The sequence below is a fragment of the Copidosoma floridanum genome, unplaced genomic scaffold (assembly GCF_036245765.1).
Source record: "Copidosoma floridanum isolate Cflo_tuat_1 unplaced genomic scaffold, Cflo_Japanese_pri ptg000024l, whole genome shotgun sequence".
Taxonomy (NCBI): domain Eukaryota; kingdom Metazoa; phylum Arthropoda; class Insecta; order Hymenoptera; family Encyrtidae; genus Copidosoma; species Copidosoma floridanum.
The window spans coordinates 3,922,052-3,944,854 of record NW_028321901.1 but is presented as its reverse complement, the minus strand read 5'-3'; the positions used below and the strand labels follow the sequence as shown (position 1 = coordinate 3,944,854).

The 22,803-nt window shown below is 31.4% G+C and overlaps 1 protein-coding gene and 1 non-coding gene across 3 annotated transcripts in view; one reads left to right on the top strand and one right to left on the bottom strand.

Annotated features, from left to right (window-relative positions):
• Window positions 1-22,803, top strand: part of LOC106639399 (Golgi to ER traffic protein 4 homolog) — a 346,839-nt gene that overhangs the window by 278,906 nt on the left and 45,130 nt on the right. For both annotated transcript variants that reach the window (XM_089595048.1, XM_089595047.1), the window contains exon 4: window positions 8,767-8,905. In XM_089595048.1, coding sequence (XP_089451174.1) covers window positions 8,767-8,905 — 139 coding nt within the window. The remainder of the gene's footprint in view (window positions 1-8,766; window positions 8,906-22,803) is intronic.
• TRNAT-AGU (transfer RNA threonine (anticodon AGU)) lies at window positions 18,034-18,106 on the bottom strand. The gene has a single exon. It is a non-coding gene; the product is annotated as a tRNA-Thr (tRNA).

Genomic DNA, 22,803 nt, shown 5'->3' with positions numbered 1-22,803 from the left:
GATCCATGTTACTTTTTTTCTCAAACTCAGATATGGGGGTGTTACAACTATAATAAAAATTACTATATTTTATAGAAAAGCTCAGACATACTCGCCATATTATAAAAATTACTATGCTACATAATGAAACCAGATTATTTTAAAATTTGCCATTTCAGCATAGTAATTTTTACTTTACATAGAAAGAATTTTTATATTAAAGTAAGAAAAGAAAAGTATACATATATATATATATATATATATATATATATATATATATATAGATCCATCCGTATATAGATTTTTTTTCTTATTGTATATAGGAATTGATGTGGTTGAAAAATATTTTTACTTTCAAAAGATCTGCAGCGACTGGGATTTGAGCCTTCATCCTTGAGCTTTCAAGTCAGGCTCCGCAACCACTAGACCACGGGACATGATGTCCGTGCGAGTATGGATAAAGTACATGTGTTAACGTGGACTGTTTATCATACACACAATAAAGTTGAAAATCAAAGTGTTTTCTGTGGATCACCGTGTTAACAATGGATAATTATTCGATTCAAAATTAATTGTCGGCACGTATCAATTGTTAATCCTGATAAATCAAAAAATACGTTTTTCTTCATATTGACATTCGTATAACCTCAAATTTGATACTCAATAGGCGTATATAACTATAGCCATCGTACAAAATTACTTTTGAACATAGTAATTTTTACTGTACTGAGTAGCAATGCAAAAGAATGAGAAATTTTACTATGTCACATAGCAAATTCTAGTTATGAATGTGGTACATTTTAAAACGATTACAATGAAAGTTACTATGTTGGGTAGCAAAAATTATTCATCACAATTTTTACTATGTTAGACATAGTAATTTTTATTATGCCATGGAATCATTTTTGTAGAGCTACTACATAATAAAAATTATTTAAAATATAATTAAAATTATTTTAAACGTAATAATTTTCCAGCATCAGGTGAATATGTCTAAGCTTCCCTAGAAATATAGTAGTTCTTAGTATAGTTATAATATTTTTTTTAACACCACTTTTCTCAGTATAGGGTTAATGGTGATGACCACTGTGGCTACTTTTCATTTTTTTACTACCTGAATGTCAATAAATATGCATAATCAAATTTTGTCTTAAGATTGTCTGTTAGTATTTAAAACTATACGTATAAAAGAAATGATGATTAAGAAAAAAAGCCAACCCACCCTAGATTAAATGCTTACCAAAGATTATGTAAAGTAATACTAAGGATGAAAAAAAATTTTACTATACAGAGCTAAGGACGAAATTGGTTATATATGTATTATAAAATGCAGACAAGACGTACGAAACATCTTCTTAGAAATACAGAACAATTTCATTAAATGAAATAACGGACACATCTACTGAATTTTCTCAAAAATTTTGGGGTTGGTGGATCGGTGGCGTGTGTTTTCAATTTAATATGTAGTGGGGCAAGAGAAGATGTATTAAAAAATATGCAAGAGGGTCGAGGGAAACTTTCAAAATTGTATTGGGCCTCTAGATATCATTTAAGTGGTTTAGAATAAGAGTGATAGCAATCGAATTTTCCCTTATTTTGCAGAGGAGGAGCTTTCGGGGGTGTTGTGGTGGCAGCGGGTCGTGTAGGAGTTAAAGTGGAAAGCCCTGCCTTGACAACTATATAATATAGAACAAATTACTGTGTTTATACATACTAATAGAGCTCCGCCTCCCTGCGCACTTCGCGTGACAATCCCCCGACTTTTGAAATGGTTAAATACTTTCCTTTTGAATAAGTCATATGGTGGAACTTAGGAGTAGTGGAAAGTAGCTGAGGAAGGCTAAAACTAATTAACTTGGTCGAAACAAAATGAAAATTAAGACAATTTTTCTTACATTCTACAAATATTCTGACAAATGGTGCGTATAAAGGCTCTGCATTTCTGTGTTACTATGCACGTATATGCTATTTTCATTGGCATACTAAAAAATCTCGTCAGATTTAATTGTGACATCAATCAATCACACAACCAGCAAGTGTGTAATCTTTCATTTAGTATGCTATAATTTAATTCAAGTCGTTTTTTGGCTTCGTATGAAATATACATATGCTAGCGGTATGAAATAGTACTTCTCAATCACATGCTGCCCTCTGGTGAATAATTTTTTGATTATTCCTCATTGCAGGTCCCATATAATTAACTCAACTTCCCTTAATTTTTTTTCAGTTTCAAATTCTAAAAATACACTGTCAATATTATCTAAATCTAAAGGTAAACGGAAAGTTCTATGACTGGTAATACCGTTTGGTAGTGATACAGATGGAATTCCTGTCCAAGCCATTGACAAAATATTTTTACTTCTAGACAAAAAGTAATAAATAAGTGTCTTATATAAGTAGATTTGCCGGATCCTCCAGAACCATCTATGAAATATACTTATTCTTTTTGTTCACAACTAGTTTAAAAAATTGTTTTTTGATCTTGATTTAAATTTATGTACATTACATCAAATACTTGGGTGCAGCTTGGCCTGAGTGATATTCGTGTCAACTTAGGCCAAGCTGTGCTCAAGCCATCACAGTATTTACTTCTAAAGGCCAGTTCAGGTGTCAAGCTGCAGACATGGTGTGTGATGTGGCAGTCAAGCGTCAAGCTTGGGCCCAGTTTTTTTCTATATTTCTATACAGGAATCACAAATTCAGGCTAAAACAAAGTTTGACGTAGTGATAGACATTCTTAAATTCTGGATGACATATGATGTCTGTACCAAAATATTTTGTAATTACAGCAACTGTTTTAATAATAATGCAATGCTAACTTCACATAATGAGTATACTTCTTTAGAAACAATAACATTTTAAGTAAATTAAATGGAGAGACTAAAACTTATTACAGCATTAATACTGCAATCTATAAAGGTATTAATAAATCAGATGATAATATTTATATAAATTTTCCCATAGAAATTTTAAACAATATTCGTGAAGGCCTGCCACCTTATAAACTTAAATTAAAAATGAGTATAATGGTAATGTTAATTCGAAATTTAAGTACAACAGACGTATTATGTAACAGTACACAATTGCAAATTACTGAATTATTGAAGTATAATGTAGAAGGTAAAATAGTTGTGGGAGAAAAAATTGGTAATAAAATTTTTATTTCAAAAATTACATTAAATTCTGAAAAAACTTCATCACTACCTTTTATTTTATATAGAAAACAATTCCCATTAGTTGTAGCATTTGCTATGACGATAAACAAGTCTCAAAGTTAAAGTTTTAATAATGTGGGATTATATTTGAAAAAACCTTTATTTTCTCATGGTCAATTAACGTTTGTACGTGGCTTTATCGAGATGCAAAAATAAAAATAAAATTTTCATTGAAATCGATAGAGAAACACTTTAAGATAATGAAAATATAGTTTGGAAAAAAATTTTTGATCATGAATAATACTGTATCGAATAATAACAACATAATTTTGATATTCAAATATTTGTAGACAAAATTTATTACTTAATGATACATCTGAGAAATGTATATTATGTTTATGTATTGTAACAATTTCAACATTAGTTTAAAACAGAATAGAAATAGACCTAAGTCTTCGTGGTTTGATAGGGCTTTGTAAGTTGACTCGTAAAATAAGTCATCTTAATGCGAAACTTCCACGGTTTGTATTAATGATAAACTGAATGTAATCAAAACTTAAAGCACCAAGAACTTTATGTGTTCAAATAAATTGAAATACAATTGATACAAATTGTTTTCTAGTCGTACTTAGTTTTATAGATGAAATAGTTATGAATTATTCGTATGTATAAAGTCCATCTACTTGCCTCCTAGTCGGTGTGAAAAAATAGATGGAAAAAAAAGGATTGTGAGATACAAAACATGTTCTTATTAGTTAACATTCTTCAGCAATAAACATTTTTAAAGTACAAATATATGTATGACATTTTATTTTTATATTATATTCAATTATATTTTTTTTTTAGACTCTGAGCAAAACATGAATACGTAAATAATCTTTTAACTACCAATATAAATGGTTTTATATGGTGGAACGTTGCTTGGAATGCCACACAAAGTTAACTATGTAATATAACAGTTAACTTTATAATTTAATATATAATAATAATAATGCTTTGCGCAACGGCCCCCTATAAATAAATTATGACATTAAATTTTTCTTGACGATGAGATAAGCTATGGCGATAAGACAGTTTTGTCTTTAAGTAATTTAATAATGAAAACGGCCCCCGTTAGTGAAAATTAAGGAAGGTGATGCGATTGAATACATGCCAAAAAAATGCTTTTATTAGATGTGAAGATTTTATGTAAGAATTTTACCGAAGAACATCCTCAATTTCCAATCAGTTTCAGTAAGTTTGCAGAGTTAAGGCCTCAATGGTGTGTTTTGCTGGAGCAAGAGGTACACACAGTGTACGCGTGTGTGTAATACACCAAAATTTTAAGGCTATGTTTGATGCGTGCAATTTGATTGAACTAACAAAAGAATCGCACGATCCGCTGCAAAATTATGCTGACTGCATTAAGTTTTTCCTTTATAGGAATCCCAAGCCAGATTGTTACTTAGGTATATGTCAAAAATACCCAAGACTAAGATTCCCAGGAGTTCGTAATATCTGTGCTACTCAATAATGATGTAGAGAATATTATTTACAGCGTTTAGCAGTCAACTTATAAGTGCACATTCAAAAAAGAATGCCTAAATGTATATGACTTTGTACCGGAACTATCTCAGAGCCTTAAAAATTTGAAACCGCACCATTTCCTTTTTAAGAATCAATTACAATTCATAAAAAACCTGAAAAAAATCTTAAAACCACATAAAGATCTCTTGGAGATAGATTATTCGGAAAATTGCGCATACGTGTCACAGAACGCTGCTCAGAAATTTCACTACAACAATAACCAGTGTAGTATACATGTTGCTGTCCTCTATTAAGCGGAAGTCCAAGAGTTGAAACACAACAGCTTTGTACTGCTCTCTGACTGCACAACTCATGATACAATGAATGTGTATTTATCGCAATTGTATTTGGTTCTAGCTATTCGAAAAAGTGCTCAAAAATATTGAAACTTTTCCATGTGTCAGACGGAGCTATGCAGCATTTCAAAAAATGGTACCATATGGTTAACTTAGTACACCATCCGGAAAATTTTTTGTTGAAGGCAGAATAGCATTTTAATACTACTACGGCACATGGCAAGGATGCTTGTGACGGAATAGGGGTAACATTGAAGAGTCAAGCAACACGTGCTAGCTTACAAGATAAAGGAAATAAAGCTATTCTGATCAACTTTTCAACTGGGTGAAGAATAAATTTCCCAACATCACATTCTTTCACTACACTAAACCAGACTACGATAGAACATCTAGAAAACTAGTGAAAAGATTTTGTTCAGCACCTGCAGTACCACAAATTCTAAAGCTCATGCTTTTGAGGACTCATCCAAGAATACCCTAACTGAATTTAGGTACTCAAGTGCAACTAAAGTACTATCAACAACCAAATATTGCTAAGAAAACAAAAACAGCTGTCACTTAATTGGCAAAAACCTTCCGGTTATTATATTTTTTCTTTTATTTTTTTTTTAAATCATAAGCTTTTGTTGTATTATCACTATTTCTTCTCATCTTTTTTTTTTTGTTCTTCAAGTAGATATGTATCAGTACACTGGATTTTTCTTTATACGATATGGATAATACAACGGTCGAACAAAAAACAAAGCATAGTTGCTTTATTTAAAAGTTTTTTGAGGTTAGAAAAAAGCAGTAATTATCGCAATGAAAAGTGATAATATTTTCTATTATTCTATGAAAAATTTATGACGGTTATTTTTTTAAAGAATTTTTTGATGCACAATGCGATCGAAAACTACGGAAAACTGATTTATCTGTGGTTTTTTGAGGTTAGAAAGATTCAGCGATATGTTAGACTAAAATACAGTATTAATTTATAATTTGGTATGAATAATATACTTGATTATTTAAAGTTTTTTAAGGTTAGAAAGGATTACTGATGTATTTGATTAAAAGTAAGCATAGATTTGTAATCAGCGATGGATAATACGTAAACTTAAACTTTAACTTAAATTTTGGAAGGTCCAAAATTATTTTAAATAAGATAAAACGGCTACCTCAGAGTGATTTTGACTAATTTCAGCCACCATATTGGTCTACCATTTTAAATTTTAGAAAAAAGCCAGATGGCATAAAAAGCCTGAAAACTAAGCAACAGTTTGCGCCCATAAAACATTGTTTACGACTAACAGTTTTGAGAATTTTGGGCAGATCTTTCTTCCGTTTGACAAAGAACGTTTTATATGTATATACATACATACATACATACATACATACATACATACATACAGGAAAACAGTAATATTCGCTTTTATGATTATTTAGTTTAAATCAATAAGGTAATGAACAACGTCTAGGAAGTAAAAAAAAATTCTTACGATTGTAGTGGATCAGAAAATCTTTCATTTTTGTCTGTTTTTTAAGCATTATGGTAGAGTAATTAATAATTTATTCTGAAATATCCGAGTGTTAGACATTTTTTATTTTTAGTTACGTTTGATCAATAAATGTTTGGTTAAAAAAACAATCAAAAAATCTCTAGCCCTGTGCCATTTAACCGTCAAGACTTACGCACTTTTATGCTTTCCTGTACACATCAGACTCTAGAAGGCGTTCGTTATGAAGCCATTGTTACCTCACGTCTTATTTAGTGTCTAATAGGGTTTTATGCATCGGATCCTTAAAATTTTATGTTCATAAGATTATTCGTATTTGAGTTATATGAGATTTAAAAAGGGCACTTCTTTAAGTATAAACGTTAATCACCTTTAAATTTAGACAAAGCTTTGTTTTTCACTCACTTGATTATCTACGAAATGATTATTTTGGTCTCCCTATTTAAAATACAAGAAATAGAAGCTGTAAAGCCAGAAGTGCAAAAAGCTGGTTTTGAGACATAGTTCGTTAATAAAAAAAACTTATGTTATGGTTTATAAAAAATCACTATACGAATACACTTCTTTTATACGAAAGTATTGGAAGAGCCTGCAAGAGGTGAAAGAATAGAAACAAATCACAATAGTGATTTAACTAAATTATGGCTCTGTTTGTACAATAAGGTATTACGTATACAATATAAGAATCCTTATTTGTACAGAAAATTAATATAGAAGTAATGACAATAAGTTTTGTTTAATGAAGAAACATTTTTCTTATGAGTATTTATATAATGACAAATAATTTATTAGAATACATAAAATATCTCGTATAGGGACAGAGATGTTTTTTTTTGAGTCGCGGTACAGTACGATTTTTCAACGTTATGAATAGGAAAAAAATGGTGGGAATACGAAAAAAATAATTTGGACAAAATCGGTTTGTAACAACTTGTTGAAAAAAAAATCTTTAAGATGTGGAACACCACTTTTTTGCTCCAAAAGGAATAAAGAAAACAAAAACCGTAAAAACAAATAGTATTGCTCTGTAGGGCTTGAGAAGACAAAAAATAAAATATTAACAATCGAAATAGTTTATTACCGCTTTTCATTAATAATTAATTTCAGCCAAAAATTGCTATTTTTCGATGAGTAGTTACTCGAGTTCCTTATATCGTAGATAAGTCATTTAAGGCTTAAATTGTGGGGTTTGGAGCCTTTTATCTGCGGTTTTTTTTTATTTTCGATCTCCGTAAACTTTTTAAGAAAATTAGGTCAGTACAAAAATAGGTGCTTTAGAAAAACCTCTGCCAATCGACGAAAACCGAACGAACGGTGAATATACGCACATGTATATGTTTTTCAGGACCTACTGTCCATAGTTATTGCTAAATAGTATGCAACAACATGCAATTACCTTGTTCAAAAAGTATCGAAAAACATGAATTTTGCGTCTGGAAACGCCTGCCGAGTGAGCCGTGGGGAAGGTCGATATCATGGGGAAACAGCAGAAAGCTGCTGCTCTCTCAGCTCAGGGACCGAACATTTACGTGTAATTACCGAACATTCGATTTTCGTCCATTGGCAGAGTTATTTCTGAAGCACCCGTTTTGATACGTACCCAATTTTTTTAAAATGTTACGGGAGTTTATTGAGAAAAAAAAAAAAAAAAAAAAAAAAAAAAAAAAAAAAAAAAAAAAAAAAAACAGATAAAAGGCTCCAAACCCCAAAATTTAAGCCTTGAAACACATTTCCAAGATGTACAGAATTCGAGTAATTAATTATCGAAAAATCGAAATTTTTTGCGGTAATTCATTTCGCATACTAAGAGTTTCTTAATGGTTTGAATTGTTATCATCTCATTTTATTTGTCTTTTTAAGCCTGACAGGCAAATATTATTTGCTTATACGACTTTTTTTTCTTTACCCCTTTTTTCGGGAAAAGTAGTTTTCGACACCTTAACGATTTTTTTTCTGTTAGTTGTTACAAACTGATTTTGTCCAAATTATTTTCCTCGTATTTTCACGATTTTTTTCTACTTATCACTTTGAAAAATTCCACTGTCATGCGATTTTTATTAATTAATTATTCCTGGTTCCTGTCCCTGTACTAATCTTGGAATATCAAAATTAGAAATTAGTAGTACCTAAATTGTACTATTAATACAAAGGAAAGTAGATGTGTTTTTATTTTTTTTTAACTAGTAGTTGTTTTTTCTTTTATACTAGTGTTTTAGATTAAATAATTTCATTTAAATACCTGCGTAATAATACAAAGTTGGTTTTTTTTTGTTTCAGAAAAAAATTTTACTTTAGCCAAATTTCACTTTTTATACAGCAGAGATAGTTATGGATGTGCTCTGATGCTTATAGAGTTGCATAATAACCATGGATATTCAAACGAAGTAGAATTGTTCATTGCTCAAGTTGTCTTGCAGTAAGTTTTATAATTACTTAGCTAAGTAGAACATACAAGAATATTTTACAGTCTGGAATTTGGAGGAAATTTTACTAGGCAAATATATTTAGTAATAATAATGTCTTTAGTACATAAAAAACTGTTACTTTATTACGGCGTTAGGTATTGAGGCTATTATGTACAGCTTCATATTGGAAACGTCATATGTTGTGACTGTAAGGTGTGACAATTCAAAGCTTGAAAAAAATGGATAATCCTGTTAAAGTAAGAATTAGAGTGAAAATTGCTAAAAAATTATAAAAAATTAACTTTTCTACAGTAGAAATAAGTAATGGACTTGTCAAAACCGCGTTGTTTGTGGCTTAGTTATAAACAAAATTTTTTAAAATATGAAATTTAGGTATTGTTCAAGAATCAAAAATTAATAAGTTGATTAACAATTTATAAAAAATAGAATGACGCACTTTGGAAAACAGTAGAAAAGTGGTAATAAGAAGTTCTGCAGTAGATTTTAAAAAGTCATTTTTCACGAAGAAGTTATTTACAATTTTTTTCTGATGGAGTCTGGGTAAAATCTTATTGTAACTGCGAATAACTCACCTTTTTTTGTTCTTTTAGGCGTTTTTTCGTAGTACTTATTTTCGTGGTACCTGTTGCGCACTTGTTAGACTAAAGGCCCCTAAACTCTGGTACATGCCCTAGCAATATGCGTTACTGAGTACGAAAACTACTATTCTTATACCTAAAATATAATACCCTGTTTTGACACTTTTGTAAATCTTTTTACACCTATACTACGGAACGTTTGACTTCATGAATATTTCATGTATTTTTTAGGTCTTTCATCTAAATCATAATATTAAGAAGTAAGTCACTTCTGTAGAGTTTTTAGAAACCAAAATTTAGCGAAAAAGCTTCGAGTTTTTGTTGCTTATTTGTTGACTTGAATTAGTGGGATCATAAAGTAAGGGAAAAACTCAAAGAAACTATATTATGAAACACTAGTAACTCTTCATATTCCAGCGAGTCATCAAGTAATGAATCGACTGACGACTCTAAGCGCTGGTAAAGTATCATTGAGTTAGCTTCATCAATGATATCTTAGAAATTTGAGCATACCTACTTATTTTAATTATAGCTACCTCGTTATTTAGTAAATTGTATCAAATAAGCACCACACACTGAGACAAAACATTATTCTTTGCCTAAATTAAAAAAATTACAATTCATGACGATCTTAAACAAAAAGTTTATTATTTAATGATGAAAACTTTTCAAAAGTCCAGCTCTTAGATCAAGATTCTAAGTTGTAATTATTTATAACGTTGTAAATGATGTATAGGGAGCGTTTTTTTTATCAGAATACAACGACAAAATTACAAAAAGTGATGATATAGATTTTTGAAAATGTACTACCTAGTCAAAAAAGATTTTTAATCCCACAGTAAGTTGACGCTTCTCCGTAACTTCTACTACCTTGTTAAGTCAGTTAAAAAATTAAAGAGTAATAATGCACTAATTTGAAAATTTATGTAAGATCTTTAGAACAATTTTTCAACGGCATGTCAATAGTTTTGAATCCTTAAAATCGCATGTTATTATTGCTTAGAATTAGCGTTTCAATTGAGTTAAGGTTTTAACTTATTGTAATCAAGCAATTGTGTGTGGTTAAATAAAACTATAAAAAAACAAAAAAAAATTCAAAATGTTAATTTATATATGATTCTCGAAAGAAGCTTGTTTCGTGTATTATTCAAATTGAATTATCCTACCGTACATTTTGGCTCTCATTTGTACACCAATTAAACACTAGTATGCTTCTTAAATATACCAATTGTAAGCTTACGAGTGTATAAGTAGTCGGCTTATCGAGTCTGAGTAAGAGAGCAAGAAAGAAGGAAAGCAGCGTCCGTACAGTCAGTGCATCTTGGGGAACGCTTACAACAGCAGCCTTCTTCTGCTGATGCTAGACTTTTTAATTTAGACTATTTAATTTCTTTTAGTTGAAGTCCGTAAAATATTTTTGATCATACATTGACATTGTATTGTATTGTATTAAGATTTTAACGTACACCCATTGCAGAATTTTTACGTACTTTAATGCCCCTAACCTCTACCTTCCCTATTCTTTTTCCGTAATTACCATCCCCTATTCCACCAAGTATTCGAGTCTTTCATTCGGGCCCCTTTGCAAAGTCGCTCTCAGATAACTCGGTCATCCACCCTACTGGGTACTACTTACAGGACGCAGTGATTGTCTCAAGCACACCCCAGTTATTATCACGTTTAATGGAAGATATTTTTCAATAAACCATCTAACTTGCTGTACCAACCTTCTTATAATCAACAGTGACTTTTACTCAATGAGCTGGCCAGGTGTTGGCTTTCCTTAAAAAAAAAGCCCCAAGATGTCCAGACATCACCAGGAAAACTGACTATTTGTTTTAAAAATCAGATTAGTGGTGATTTGGTATCCTGGATACTCATCTCATCGAAAAAGCCTGAGAAAAAATTTCATTCTTCGACGGGACTCAAACCCACAACTCCTTGAGTATCTTTAGCTAGGATGCTAGCATGATAACCACTAAGCCATCGAAGCTCCATTGACATAGTATAATCTGTTGAAGACTCTAACGATAAGGTCAATTCGAGTACTTAATTGTGTCTGCAACTATCCTTTATGTTTTGTGTAAGCTCCCTAACAAAATATTTGAATGAATTATAATGAATTATAAAATTCATCACTAAGAACTAATAACCCAGAAAATGACTTGTTTTTAGCATCTCTACTTCTATATTTCCGTAAAATATATTGCACAAGCTCTTCAGAGTTTCAATTCTTAAAACAAACTATACCTTATGATTTAATTTTTTTTGCAGTTATATGACCAGAAAACATGTCATTTTGTATACGCAAATATTTCACCCTATGCAAATCTTAAAGTCTGTTACAAACGTACGCCGCTGATTTCGTGTAGATCAAACACAACTTGTCATGTAACAATGTGCTTAGTGATAACTGCGTAAGCTTAAGGCTTTGATTTTGTTGAATTGTGTCTCTGATTTTAGCTATAAAGTTTTGTCATGAGATGATGTTATTTTACTTACTTGACAGTAACTGCGTGTCTTGATATTATTGCAGTCATAATCATGTAAATATTTATAGCTTTTTTTATCAGTACAAGAGATCATTAAGGCATATGTTATAACTGAATTAGATATTTTTAGACTTGATCAATCAAAAGCCTTGATAAGTTCTTGATTCAAATTTAATGTTATGAGGTAGTTCTGTTGCATTGTTTATTACCTCGCTTTCAACTTATGTATCTCTGTACTAACAGTATATTACTAAAAAATCTAAACTTTCTTCTTTTCATTAAATTTTATATAATACGAGAAAACTGATCGTTTTTTTATCATTAAGATGTGCCAACTACTTAGAAATCAATGTCTTTGAAATTTAATTTGATTATTTAATCATTCATGTTTGCTAGCTTTTATAACAAGTGATAAAAAATTATTTAATGCTAGGAAATAAGATTTTTACGTAGTTTTTTCTGGTCTACTATAAATCTTCTTAGATTATGTGATTGTTTTAGTGGAGCTGGTGATATGTTATGTATAACTCTAACAAACTCCTCAACGAAATGAGAAAAATTTCTTTTAATTCTTTGACTAGTTAACCCCCATACTATTTAAGTTGGAGTCTTCCACAGTTTTTAAACCCTTTTTAAGATCCTCTACAACCCCCACAGTTTACTTTTTCCTTTTATTCTCTCTTTTCTTTTTACTGTATGATAAATACCTTTTGTTTCCGAAGCCGTTAAGGTGAGTAGATTGACTTCATACTTCATAGTAAAAAAATATTTTATCTGAGACTTAGTTTATTTTCTATCAAACTTTCTACGTATAATTTTATTTGTACAAAAATAAGTTGCCTCGACTATTTTATTAGTATCATCGATATAATAACTAAATTTGTTATCATGTACAGCATATTGTATTTACATGATGTGTTATAATTATATTTGTATGACTCTTAAAAATTTTACATTGACTTAAGTTAACACAAGTCACAAGTTTAATAAAAATAGTAGGTATTAACTTACTTTTTTTAAAATTTTTTTCCAAATTTTGTTTTCTATTTTAAAATAATTTTTACTGATAATTCGTATGAAAATTCCATCATCATTGCTTCTTCTTGATAATTCCACATATAATTTACTCCTCCACTACCCCACCTTCACAGACTACTAATTTATTAATGGACAAATTATCAAGTTATCAAAAAAAAAAACTTTTATTTGTCAGGTTTTATTCATCATGTGAAATGACGTTGACTAATAAACAGCAAAGTAAAATATACCATTCGTTTAGGATACGCAAGAAAATTTAGTGAGAATAATGCTTCAACAAGATACACAAAAATGTACATGAAAGGCAAATATTTTTTAAAAACATCTGTTGCTGGGTTCTAAAACGTGATTATTTCTCAAAGTCCCTCTCTTTCAGAACTATTTTCTTTTACTTTAAAAAAATTTTCTTCGATTATGCAATACTTCTCAATTGATAAAATTCAAGATAAAATGTAATTAAGGTACGTTATATTTATAAAAAAATCAGGATGTCATTTAAATATAAAAATAAAACTTTTTTCTTATCGATATACACTAGCCATGATGTTGGTTTTGACAATTTGAAATTAGAGTAATGTATAAAAAAGATAAAAGTTCAACGTTTCCAAAACCTTACTAAAGAATGCAAAACCAGTGGTCAATGAGTATTTAGGTACCTAAGTATTTGGTTACACTTCTCTGGCAGATAATATATAAATGTAGATATACTTTTTACAAAAGAATGTATTAAATAACTTACTGCGATTTATAAAAGGTTGTCCTTAGAATCAGGGTACATGGTGGTAAGAAGTGGTTTTAATAAATATTTAGTAAATAAAAAATTATAAAGCATTAAAAAAAAACTTTATAGACTAGTAACATTTCTAACGTCGCATTTTCTGCTATTCCTATGAAGAAGAGCTAGAAGTTAATTTAAAACCATGCTTATTAATAAATGTACTTTGAATTATATAGAATAGATAATTAACATATTAATGATGAAATATATTGTAAACATAACGATAGTGTATGATTAATGAATTATTAAAAAAAAACTAACTGTCCTGTTTTTTACGGGATCAATTATATGAAATCTTAATCAAACATTTATAGAAAAATTATGTAAAATACTATGACTAAAAAATGATCCTTAAAAATCTTATGATTTTTCTATTGTACGGTAGAATACTATGAGATAAACACATTAAATTTTTTTAAAGATCCACGTGTTATTTTTCATGTGATATGAAACGTTACATATTTTATAACCATTGAAAAATTGGATCGTAGGTAAAAATGTTAAGATTGAATTTTTTATTACCAGAAGATTGACAAACATTTATATAAATGTCTTTTAATCGCACAAAAATAAAAAAAAAGTAAAATATAGTGGCTTAGATGAAACTTATTTATGTTACCTTTTTAGTTAAGAGAAATTTCTTCACATATCTTATGTCAGAAAATGTTTAAGGAGATGCGATTAGGAATAAATTCAAAAATTACTTTATTAAAAATTTTTCTTGTGAATGTAATATTAAAATTCAGTTACAGCCAAAAAAAAGTTTATCATGTGAACACTTTGAATTACCAGAATCTAAGACTTAGGGCACCAAAATCTCTTAAGAAGAAGATATGACAACCTTTAATGGAAAAGTTCTTATGAATGTTCTGACAAATTCTTAGGTGAGAAAGCATTGACGAGAAGAAACCTAACTATATTTTAGTATTTGTTCATAAAATATGCCCAAAGGCGAGCAGTCATCGGTGATTAGCAATCTTTTTATTTTTTGGGGACTGTTAATTAACAAAATCGTACAGTACTTCACTAGGGCATTCAGTATAAACATAAGCACCCAAAGAGTGCCGTTTTTGGTTTTTTGTGCCTGAGTCACGTGTATTGTTTTTCTTACCAAAGTTATAAAGTGCAGCATTGTGCCCGTGTGTACAATTTGCGCCCACTAAATTATTTTTGGTCCTATGGCAGAAAAGTGATTACAAGGGCGCAACGTGTGTCCCGAAAGTAGAAAACAGCAGTTGCTCTTTGTGCGTAGAGTAAAAAATATATATTTTTCGACCTTGAGCGTTTTTGAGAGGCTGGTGTGCCCTTGGTAGGAAAAATATGATTCGCCACATAAGCATCATTGTTCCCTGGCTATTTTACGTCCCTCGAGCCCTACTTTGTAAAGACTATCGGGCTGAAAAATAGCTCCAGAGACGATGGCACTTATCCAACAAAAACTACTTTTTGGGCCAGCATTGGCGATTGAACACAAAAATATTCTTAAAGTAGTAACTATTACTAAAATGTGTCTTAGACATAACATAATTAGAAATTAGTAGCCTGTTTTTTTTGGTGTAGTTGGTCAACAAAATATATTTTTGGGCGAGCAAACATTGGAAAATGTCAACCCAACGGCTTTTCAGTATTATTACTAACTCATCTGTTTTTGAATATAGTTTGTTAACAAAATATATCTTTGTGTGATCAAGCTATGACAATAAGCAACTCCACAACCACGTCAATAGTGGTTAGTGATCAAACTGTTTTTTAATATAGTGACATACAAAAATTTTCCTTTGACAAAGCAAGCATTGGTGATTAGAAACCTAATTGTATTTTTGTAGTATTTATTTAAAAAGGGTGCCCTTGCGCGAGGAAGCTCTGGTGATTAAGAGTTTCTTTGTTCTTTATATACTTCGTTTACAAACTATATAAGTGGGCAAGCAAGCATCAGCATACTTGCAACTTGTCTGTTTTACAGTTTAGTTAGTTAACAAAATATATTTTTGAGCAAGCAAGCATTTACGATTTAATACCCAATTTTTTGTATTGTTTAATTTTGAAATGTGCCCTCAGTCAAGCAAGCATCAGCAATTAGTAATCCATCTGTTGTTTAGTACAGTTGGGAAATAAAATTCATTCTTAACTAAATCAGCAGTGGTGATAATAAGTGAAGATTAAAGTAAACCCTCCTGATATTAAGTATCGTTTATAAATAAAATCTGCTCCTTTGTAGACTGAATTCTTCGCAAGTACTACCATATGTGTTTAGTCAAACGTGGATAAAATCGAGTACCGCCACGTGAGTGGAGGAAGATCGAAGCTCACAGCACTGTTTGGTCGAACGCGACTAAAATCGAGTACAACCACGTGAGTGGAGGAGGAACAAAGCTCACAGCACGTGCGTCTGCATTAACACATGAAACCGCATTTAATTTAATTTATTTCACACACACACGTGTTACCCGCGTTTCTTATTTTACTCTAGATTCTCGTTCTCTTTTCTACTTCAAAACCTACTTCTTAGCCTTTTTCGCCCATCTTCGGCATTGTTTGCGTCCCGACGCCCGATTGACACTCGAGATGAATATCACCTCCGCTTATTTGCGCGCATCCTTCGAAAGGAAGGGGGGTTGAAGGAAAGAGAAAAGGTAGCGCCACTGGAAAAATTCGGTAGTGCTCGGCCAGTCCAATACTTGCCTCTGTACAGAGCGGTCTCCAGTTGTTTTCTGAGAAATCGTGTACGTAGCTTGTCTTGGGTAATTTTTGCTTGTTAAGTTTTAGAGAAGTTTTTCGTTGTGCCGCGACGCATTAACGTGTTTTTTGCATCAATCCGTCTTTGTTCGTCTAAACCACAATACAGTCGCGTGCCGCGTCAACATTCACCACGTGCTGTGAGCACCCACGGCGAAAATCCACACCCGCGGAACCGTGATACAAAGACGAGAAGGAGAACAGTGCGGACGCGCACTTACACTCACACTCTTACACATTTACACCTCTACATCTGCACACCAATTAAAATTACGTTGTCATTTTTCTAGTCAATTTTGTATCGGTCGTTTTTTTCCTCTTAGGGGGTCTTCTCGTAAGAGTTTCCTCCTTTGAGCCACAAATTATATCTTCATCAGTGGCTCATAAATAGTGTTTTTCATTTAGTTTAATCCAACCCATTCCATCCTTCGTAAATTAACGTAGATGCTTTCACAATTAATTTCTTTCATTTTTAGTAAAGTAGTTTCATATTTAAGCTGTTTAATTATTGCCCTTAAATTTACAAGTTTGTCCTGTGTTTCGCATCATAGTGTTATCTTTCTCGCGTTTTACATTTTTTGTATTTTGTACTTGCTTCGTGGTTTCCCCATTAATATTTTAGTAACAAATCAGATGGCTTCATCGCTTAGACGCAGTCATTAGGGTAGCATAAGACCCCTGTGCCACAATTTAATATGCTTGATGCTTTCTTTGGCTGATAAGTAAGTAAACTTAGCGCCGCATGTATCCACATTAGCTCTCAATCCTTCATAAATTTCGGCCACTTAACTTTTGCACTGATTGGGCTTTTCCTAGTGCTTGTCTAAAGATAGGGCAGTTTCCACTACCGGCTTCATATTTTGTGTCCCCTGTCTTGCAAAAGAAGTATTGTGCTATACCACTGCAGTATTTTTTGAGGTGGTTCCGCATCTAAAGCATAGCTTTGATCGGTCTTCTTCTTTGCAGTCATGGGATACAAGTCCATACCCTAGGCATTTAAAGTACCTTGTTACAACAATCCTTCTCTTAACATGGGAGAAGACGAATCTAACTTCGACCTGGCCTACGTGTTCGTCTTTCTTGGCAACTGTTTCGTCAAAGGTAACTAACGCCAATCTTTGTCCCTTAACTAAGTAGTGCTGATTTTTTAATGTTGTTTCATTAGGTATTTGTTAATGATATAAGTGAAATATTTATTCTCGTACAGCATGTATCTTATGATTTTAATATTATTACAATGAAATGAGCGATTTCATAATTTTATAATTCAATACGTCCAATAGGTATACAATCGAACGTCGATACATTTTAATCATTGTATCAATAGGCGCATATGAATAGATGGCGGTACTCTTCATACAAGCACTCTCTATTACCATCCATACATGCCCTTTCTCAATATATAAGATATAGAAAATACTTGATAATACAAATCCACATAATTTCTTTTTCAAGAAATTTTCCTTTGGAGAAATAATTAAGAACGAGAAAAAATCCTCCTCGGGTGCGGATCGAACACACAACCTCCTGTTTACTAGACAGTTGCTCTACCACTTGAGCTACCGAGGAGCTGTGCATTCACTCGCACCGTAAGTTTATATAAGTTCTCGTTCTCAATTCTTAAGCTGTCTTTCACCTAAGCTCGATATTGTAGGCATGTGACTCTAATGCTTGTCGGTAAATTAGAATTCAATACGTCCAACAGGTGTACAAGCGAACGTCGATACACTTTAATCATTGTATCAATAGGCGCATATGTATAGATGGCGGTACTCTTCATACAAGCACTCTCTATTACCATCCATACATGCCCTTTCTCAATATATAAGATATAGAAAATACTTGATAATACAAATCCACATAATTTCATAATTTTATAGCCTAGTTCATTTAATTATACATAATATCATCTGCTGTTGTTTCGTACAGCCTGACGAAAAACTTGAAAGTCTATTTTCAAACATTTCTTTGCTAGTTTATTTTTATTAAATTATTTTGTACAAACAATGAGATATAAAAAATTAATTGGGCAGTCAGGTTTAACTTCGTAGGTGATTGTAAATGTTAGATATAATTATTAAAAGCTTAAAGAATAATATTAACACTGTATCTTCTTGTACAAGCTATGGAGTCGTTCTCACATTGGCGCGTCCACTGAGAGTGGGCCACCTTGCGCGGCTCTTTTCGTCCGAGCATGATATGTTTTACTCGCTTGTAATGGCTAGAAGATAGCTAAAAAAAATGTTTTTTTCATCCGAATTGATAGATTTTGATCTGTTTTTTCCAATAGTGCTATGTGTTGCAAAATGAGTCAGAAGTTTAGAACGTTTTTCTGAACTTTGATATGGTTTAAAAAAATTAATTTTGCAGAAATTGAATGAGCAATGCTCAAATATTAAACTTACAGATTTTTAGAGTAGAAAAGTAAAAAATTCGTGATTTACAAGTTAATAAAGACCTTAGCATAAGCATGTCGTACGGCTGCAAGGAGAGCAATTGTCGCCGATGCCGTGCTACCACATGGTGATACACTGTTACTCATAAATCTGTTATTTGTAGTGTTTGATTATCAGTGTATTTTAAGACATTGGCACACGTTATTTTGAGAATATGAATAAATTTGTCAATTGACAGGAAACATGTAAATTAAATAAACAAGATTATTTCAAGTAAAAATAGTGTTATAAGTTTATTTAATTTTTAAATATAATACGTACACACTTACGCACAAGTTATTATTAATTAGCGCTCTGTATAATACTTTTAGTATTTCATAAAAAATTCTCAGTTCTTATTTCTTTTTGTAGTATTTACATTTTCCTTCAATTAAAACTTCATAGACTGTTTGGTATTTTTTTTTTTTTTTTTTTCATGGAAATCATCTGTTAAAATAGTTTTATCAAAATTGGCTTTCCTTTAATATTTTTTTTCAGTTTTTTATTTTTGTAATAGGTGTAAATAGGTTAGAGGATTTGGATCTCGAGAATTCTTTTTGCTCCAGTCGTTTCTTTCTATGCAATGGTTTTATGTTATAAAAGATATGATAGCTTTTTTGTCATGTTCTATGGCATGGACGTGACATTCTGCTTTTATACAAATATCTTAAAAAACGATATAGTAAACTGCGAAAATTAAATTTATTTCAAAAATGCTGTGCAACAGATCTAAATATCATTCTTATCAGAGTAATAAATAATTTTTCAGTACAATATACAGTGACTGTATCATACGTTCAATTGTCTGAAAAAACAGTTTTACTTTAGTGACTAATTTTTCAATTCGATTCTCTACAACAAATAACCACTATGGCCAAACTGCATTGATTATTATTGTAACAAAACAACTGAGCTCTTTTGTACAATGAACGAATAGTTCTCTGAACAGTCCATTGAAATCAGAAGTTTGGTACTTTTTAATGAGTTTTTCATATGATGATAGTGTTACCTGGGTTTCTCGGTGCGGGAATAAATGAAAGCGTGACTTGTTATTAACTTATGCTTTATTAGAATTACTTACAGTTGAGGGAAGTTGTGCCTGTATTCTAGTCTCACGGACTTGGTCCTTTCGCTCTCACGTAGAGACGTGAGAGCTAATCTCCCCTTTACTATGTCCCTTCGCTCTCCCTTTCCTATTACGTCTCCTTTTTATTTCCCTACTTTTCGAGCCCAAGCCATTGGAGGTGCACGCATGCATAGCTATATATGCTATCTTACGTAACCATAGAGATGTAATAGATAGAGCAGGGAAGCGAGACTGAGAAATGTCCTCTGGAGCAGAGAGAGAAAAAAGGTTTCGGTACCTGTCTATCTCTCACTAATTATGTTATGATTGGTTGAGACTCACATCACCACATATTTCAACCTAAGACCCTCCCACTCTGCATACTGCAAACTTCAGCCCTCCTCTATTTTTTAGTGCTATCAAACGAGAATCGTTATTTTTACTGATGATAGTAGAAATACACATAGAACAATGGATTTTTTGTTTTAAATAATGAGCAACTGATCCAGCAGTGTATTTGATAATTTCATCTAAATATTCTGTTTCAACTCATCCATCTTTTTTTTACTGTAATCGTGTTTCACGAGATTATAATAGCAATGCAATAAATCATTAACACGAATAGATGTGGTTTCGTTCAACAAGAGAGGGTGCCTTTCTTGCTTAACATTTGTTGTACAAAGACAATGCCGTGCACAATATATACCTAAACATATTCCTCACATAATGTATTTAAATCTCTGTACAGTAGTCAATCAGTGAATCAGGGCAGAGTTAGAGAGAGATGGACAGGTACCAAAATCTTTTCCCTCATTCTGCTCCAGTGGACAGTGCTACTTACATGAGACCCTATACCTTCCATGCTCTATTTATTATATCTCTATGTACGTAACACGTTCGAGGCCGTGACGCCGACGTCCTTGGTGGTGATTTTCTTCTTGATTTTAATGTTTGTGATAGAGTAGTGTTCGTGTAATCTTGTTTGTGTTGTATAGTATTTTTGGTCAGAGGGAAGAGGGTGGTTTGAAATGCCCTGTCCCTATTTCCTCTCCCGGTTTATTTTGCTGTATTTTATGTGTATACATTTTTGCTTGTATTTTGCGCACTTTCCTTATATAAAATCAGTTTGTTTGAAAGTTCTCTTATTTACTTATGGTACATGATTGCTTACATGTATTTTTTTTCTTTTCCTATTTTCTTATTTACATATAAGCTATACAGTGAATTATAATAACAAGCTTTTTTCCGCCTTGAACAATAATTTATCCCTATACATTCATATAATTGTCAATTCTATACTCTTTTTTTTTGTTTCGTGGTCAAGCATGTCAAGGGTCGAGAGCTTACTGCTTCATTTATTTCTTATATTGTTACTTTGTTACTAGTGTCTATTTTTTATTTATTTATTTATTTTTTTTGCTAACCCTATTAAAAATTTTATCATTGCTATAAACAAATTCATTGTTTTTTTTTATTACATACAAAATTTTTCACTCTTTTTTTTCCGCTTATCATAACTACCTATATTTTACGGTACATGGTGCTTCTAAAATATTTCAGTAATAAAAATACTTTTACTACGATATTTAAGTTACAAAAAAATTCCATTATTTCGCTTACCTTCTGGGTATTTATTGTGTTGTGGTAGTAAAAATATATGCAATTATGACTGATGAACGTATTGTAATTGTTGTCGAAGATGTGGGGGTCAAGGTCTATTGTGTTCGACCTAATTTATTATCATTTTTATTAATATTCTTATTACTATTATTGTAATTATTTATACATTTTTATACTACTGTAAGTATAATTTTATTACTATAGCTATCGCGCTCTTTTTTCCTCATTATTGCTGTTGATATCTTAAGTTAACTCATCAGCCGCAAAGTGGTGTCTTTCTCCGATGTTGCCTCATTTAGCGTTCATTGTTTGTTACGCCGGTCGTTATCTGTAAACCATCTATAGCACATTAGTAAAAGAGCCTCCCCCATTTTTAAAACCCGAACTATCTTGCAGCAGCTCCTAGTAATATTTTCACCACCATCCACGCGTAATCCTTCCAGTCTGACAGCTCTCCTTTTATTTGCACTACCTCATATTCGTATGTTTCGTGATTTGTACCACCGTGATGTTTTCTTATTTCGTATGTATTTCGAATCTCCTAATTTTCGGGGTACAAAAGATTACTTTTAGAAAAACCTATCGAATTTTCAAATAGACCCACAAATTAAATTTCAAAAAAATTTAGAAAGAGGGGATAAGGTGTGCGTAAAAGCATGTGTGTGAGTACATCCACATAAGAAATAATTGCTAGCTTTACGCTACACATTAGCGTTCCTGTCATTTCTCTGAACTTTCCCCCACAAACTCTGTAAAGAACGTCTTTAAATCAAAAAATCAATCGAATCACAAATCAAAAATTTTTAAAAGAATAAAATACAATAAAAATCAATTATCGTTTTTGTAAAGTGAAAAAAAATTTTTATAATTTTTGAAAATTTTGAAAAAATATGAAAGAATTGTACAAAAAATTATTTATTTATTTCAAAAGTAACAAATTGAATACGTAGGAATAAAAATTTATTAATGAATTGAAAGGGTGCTCTGCTAAAATATACTGTCTAGTCTAATAATTTTCTAGTTCTCAAAAAAGTAGGAGGTCGGGGGTTTGAATCTCTTTAGAAACTTTTTTTTTTTTTTTTTTTAGAATTCGTTACAAGAAAAAGAAATAAAATTTAAAAAAATTTTAAATGTGTGGCATGGTG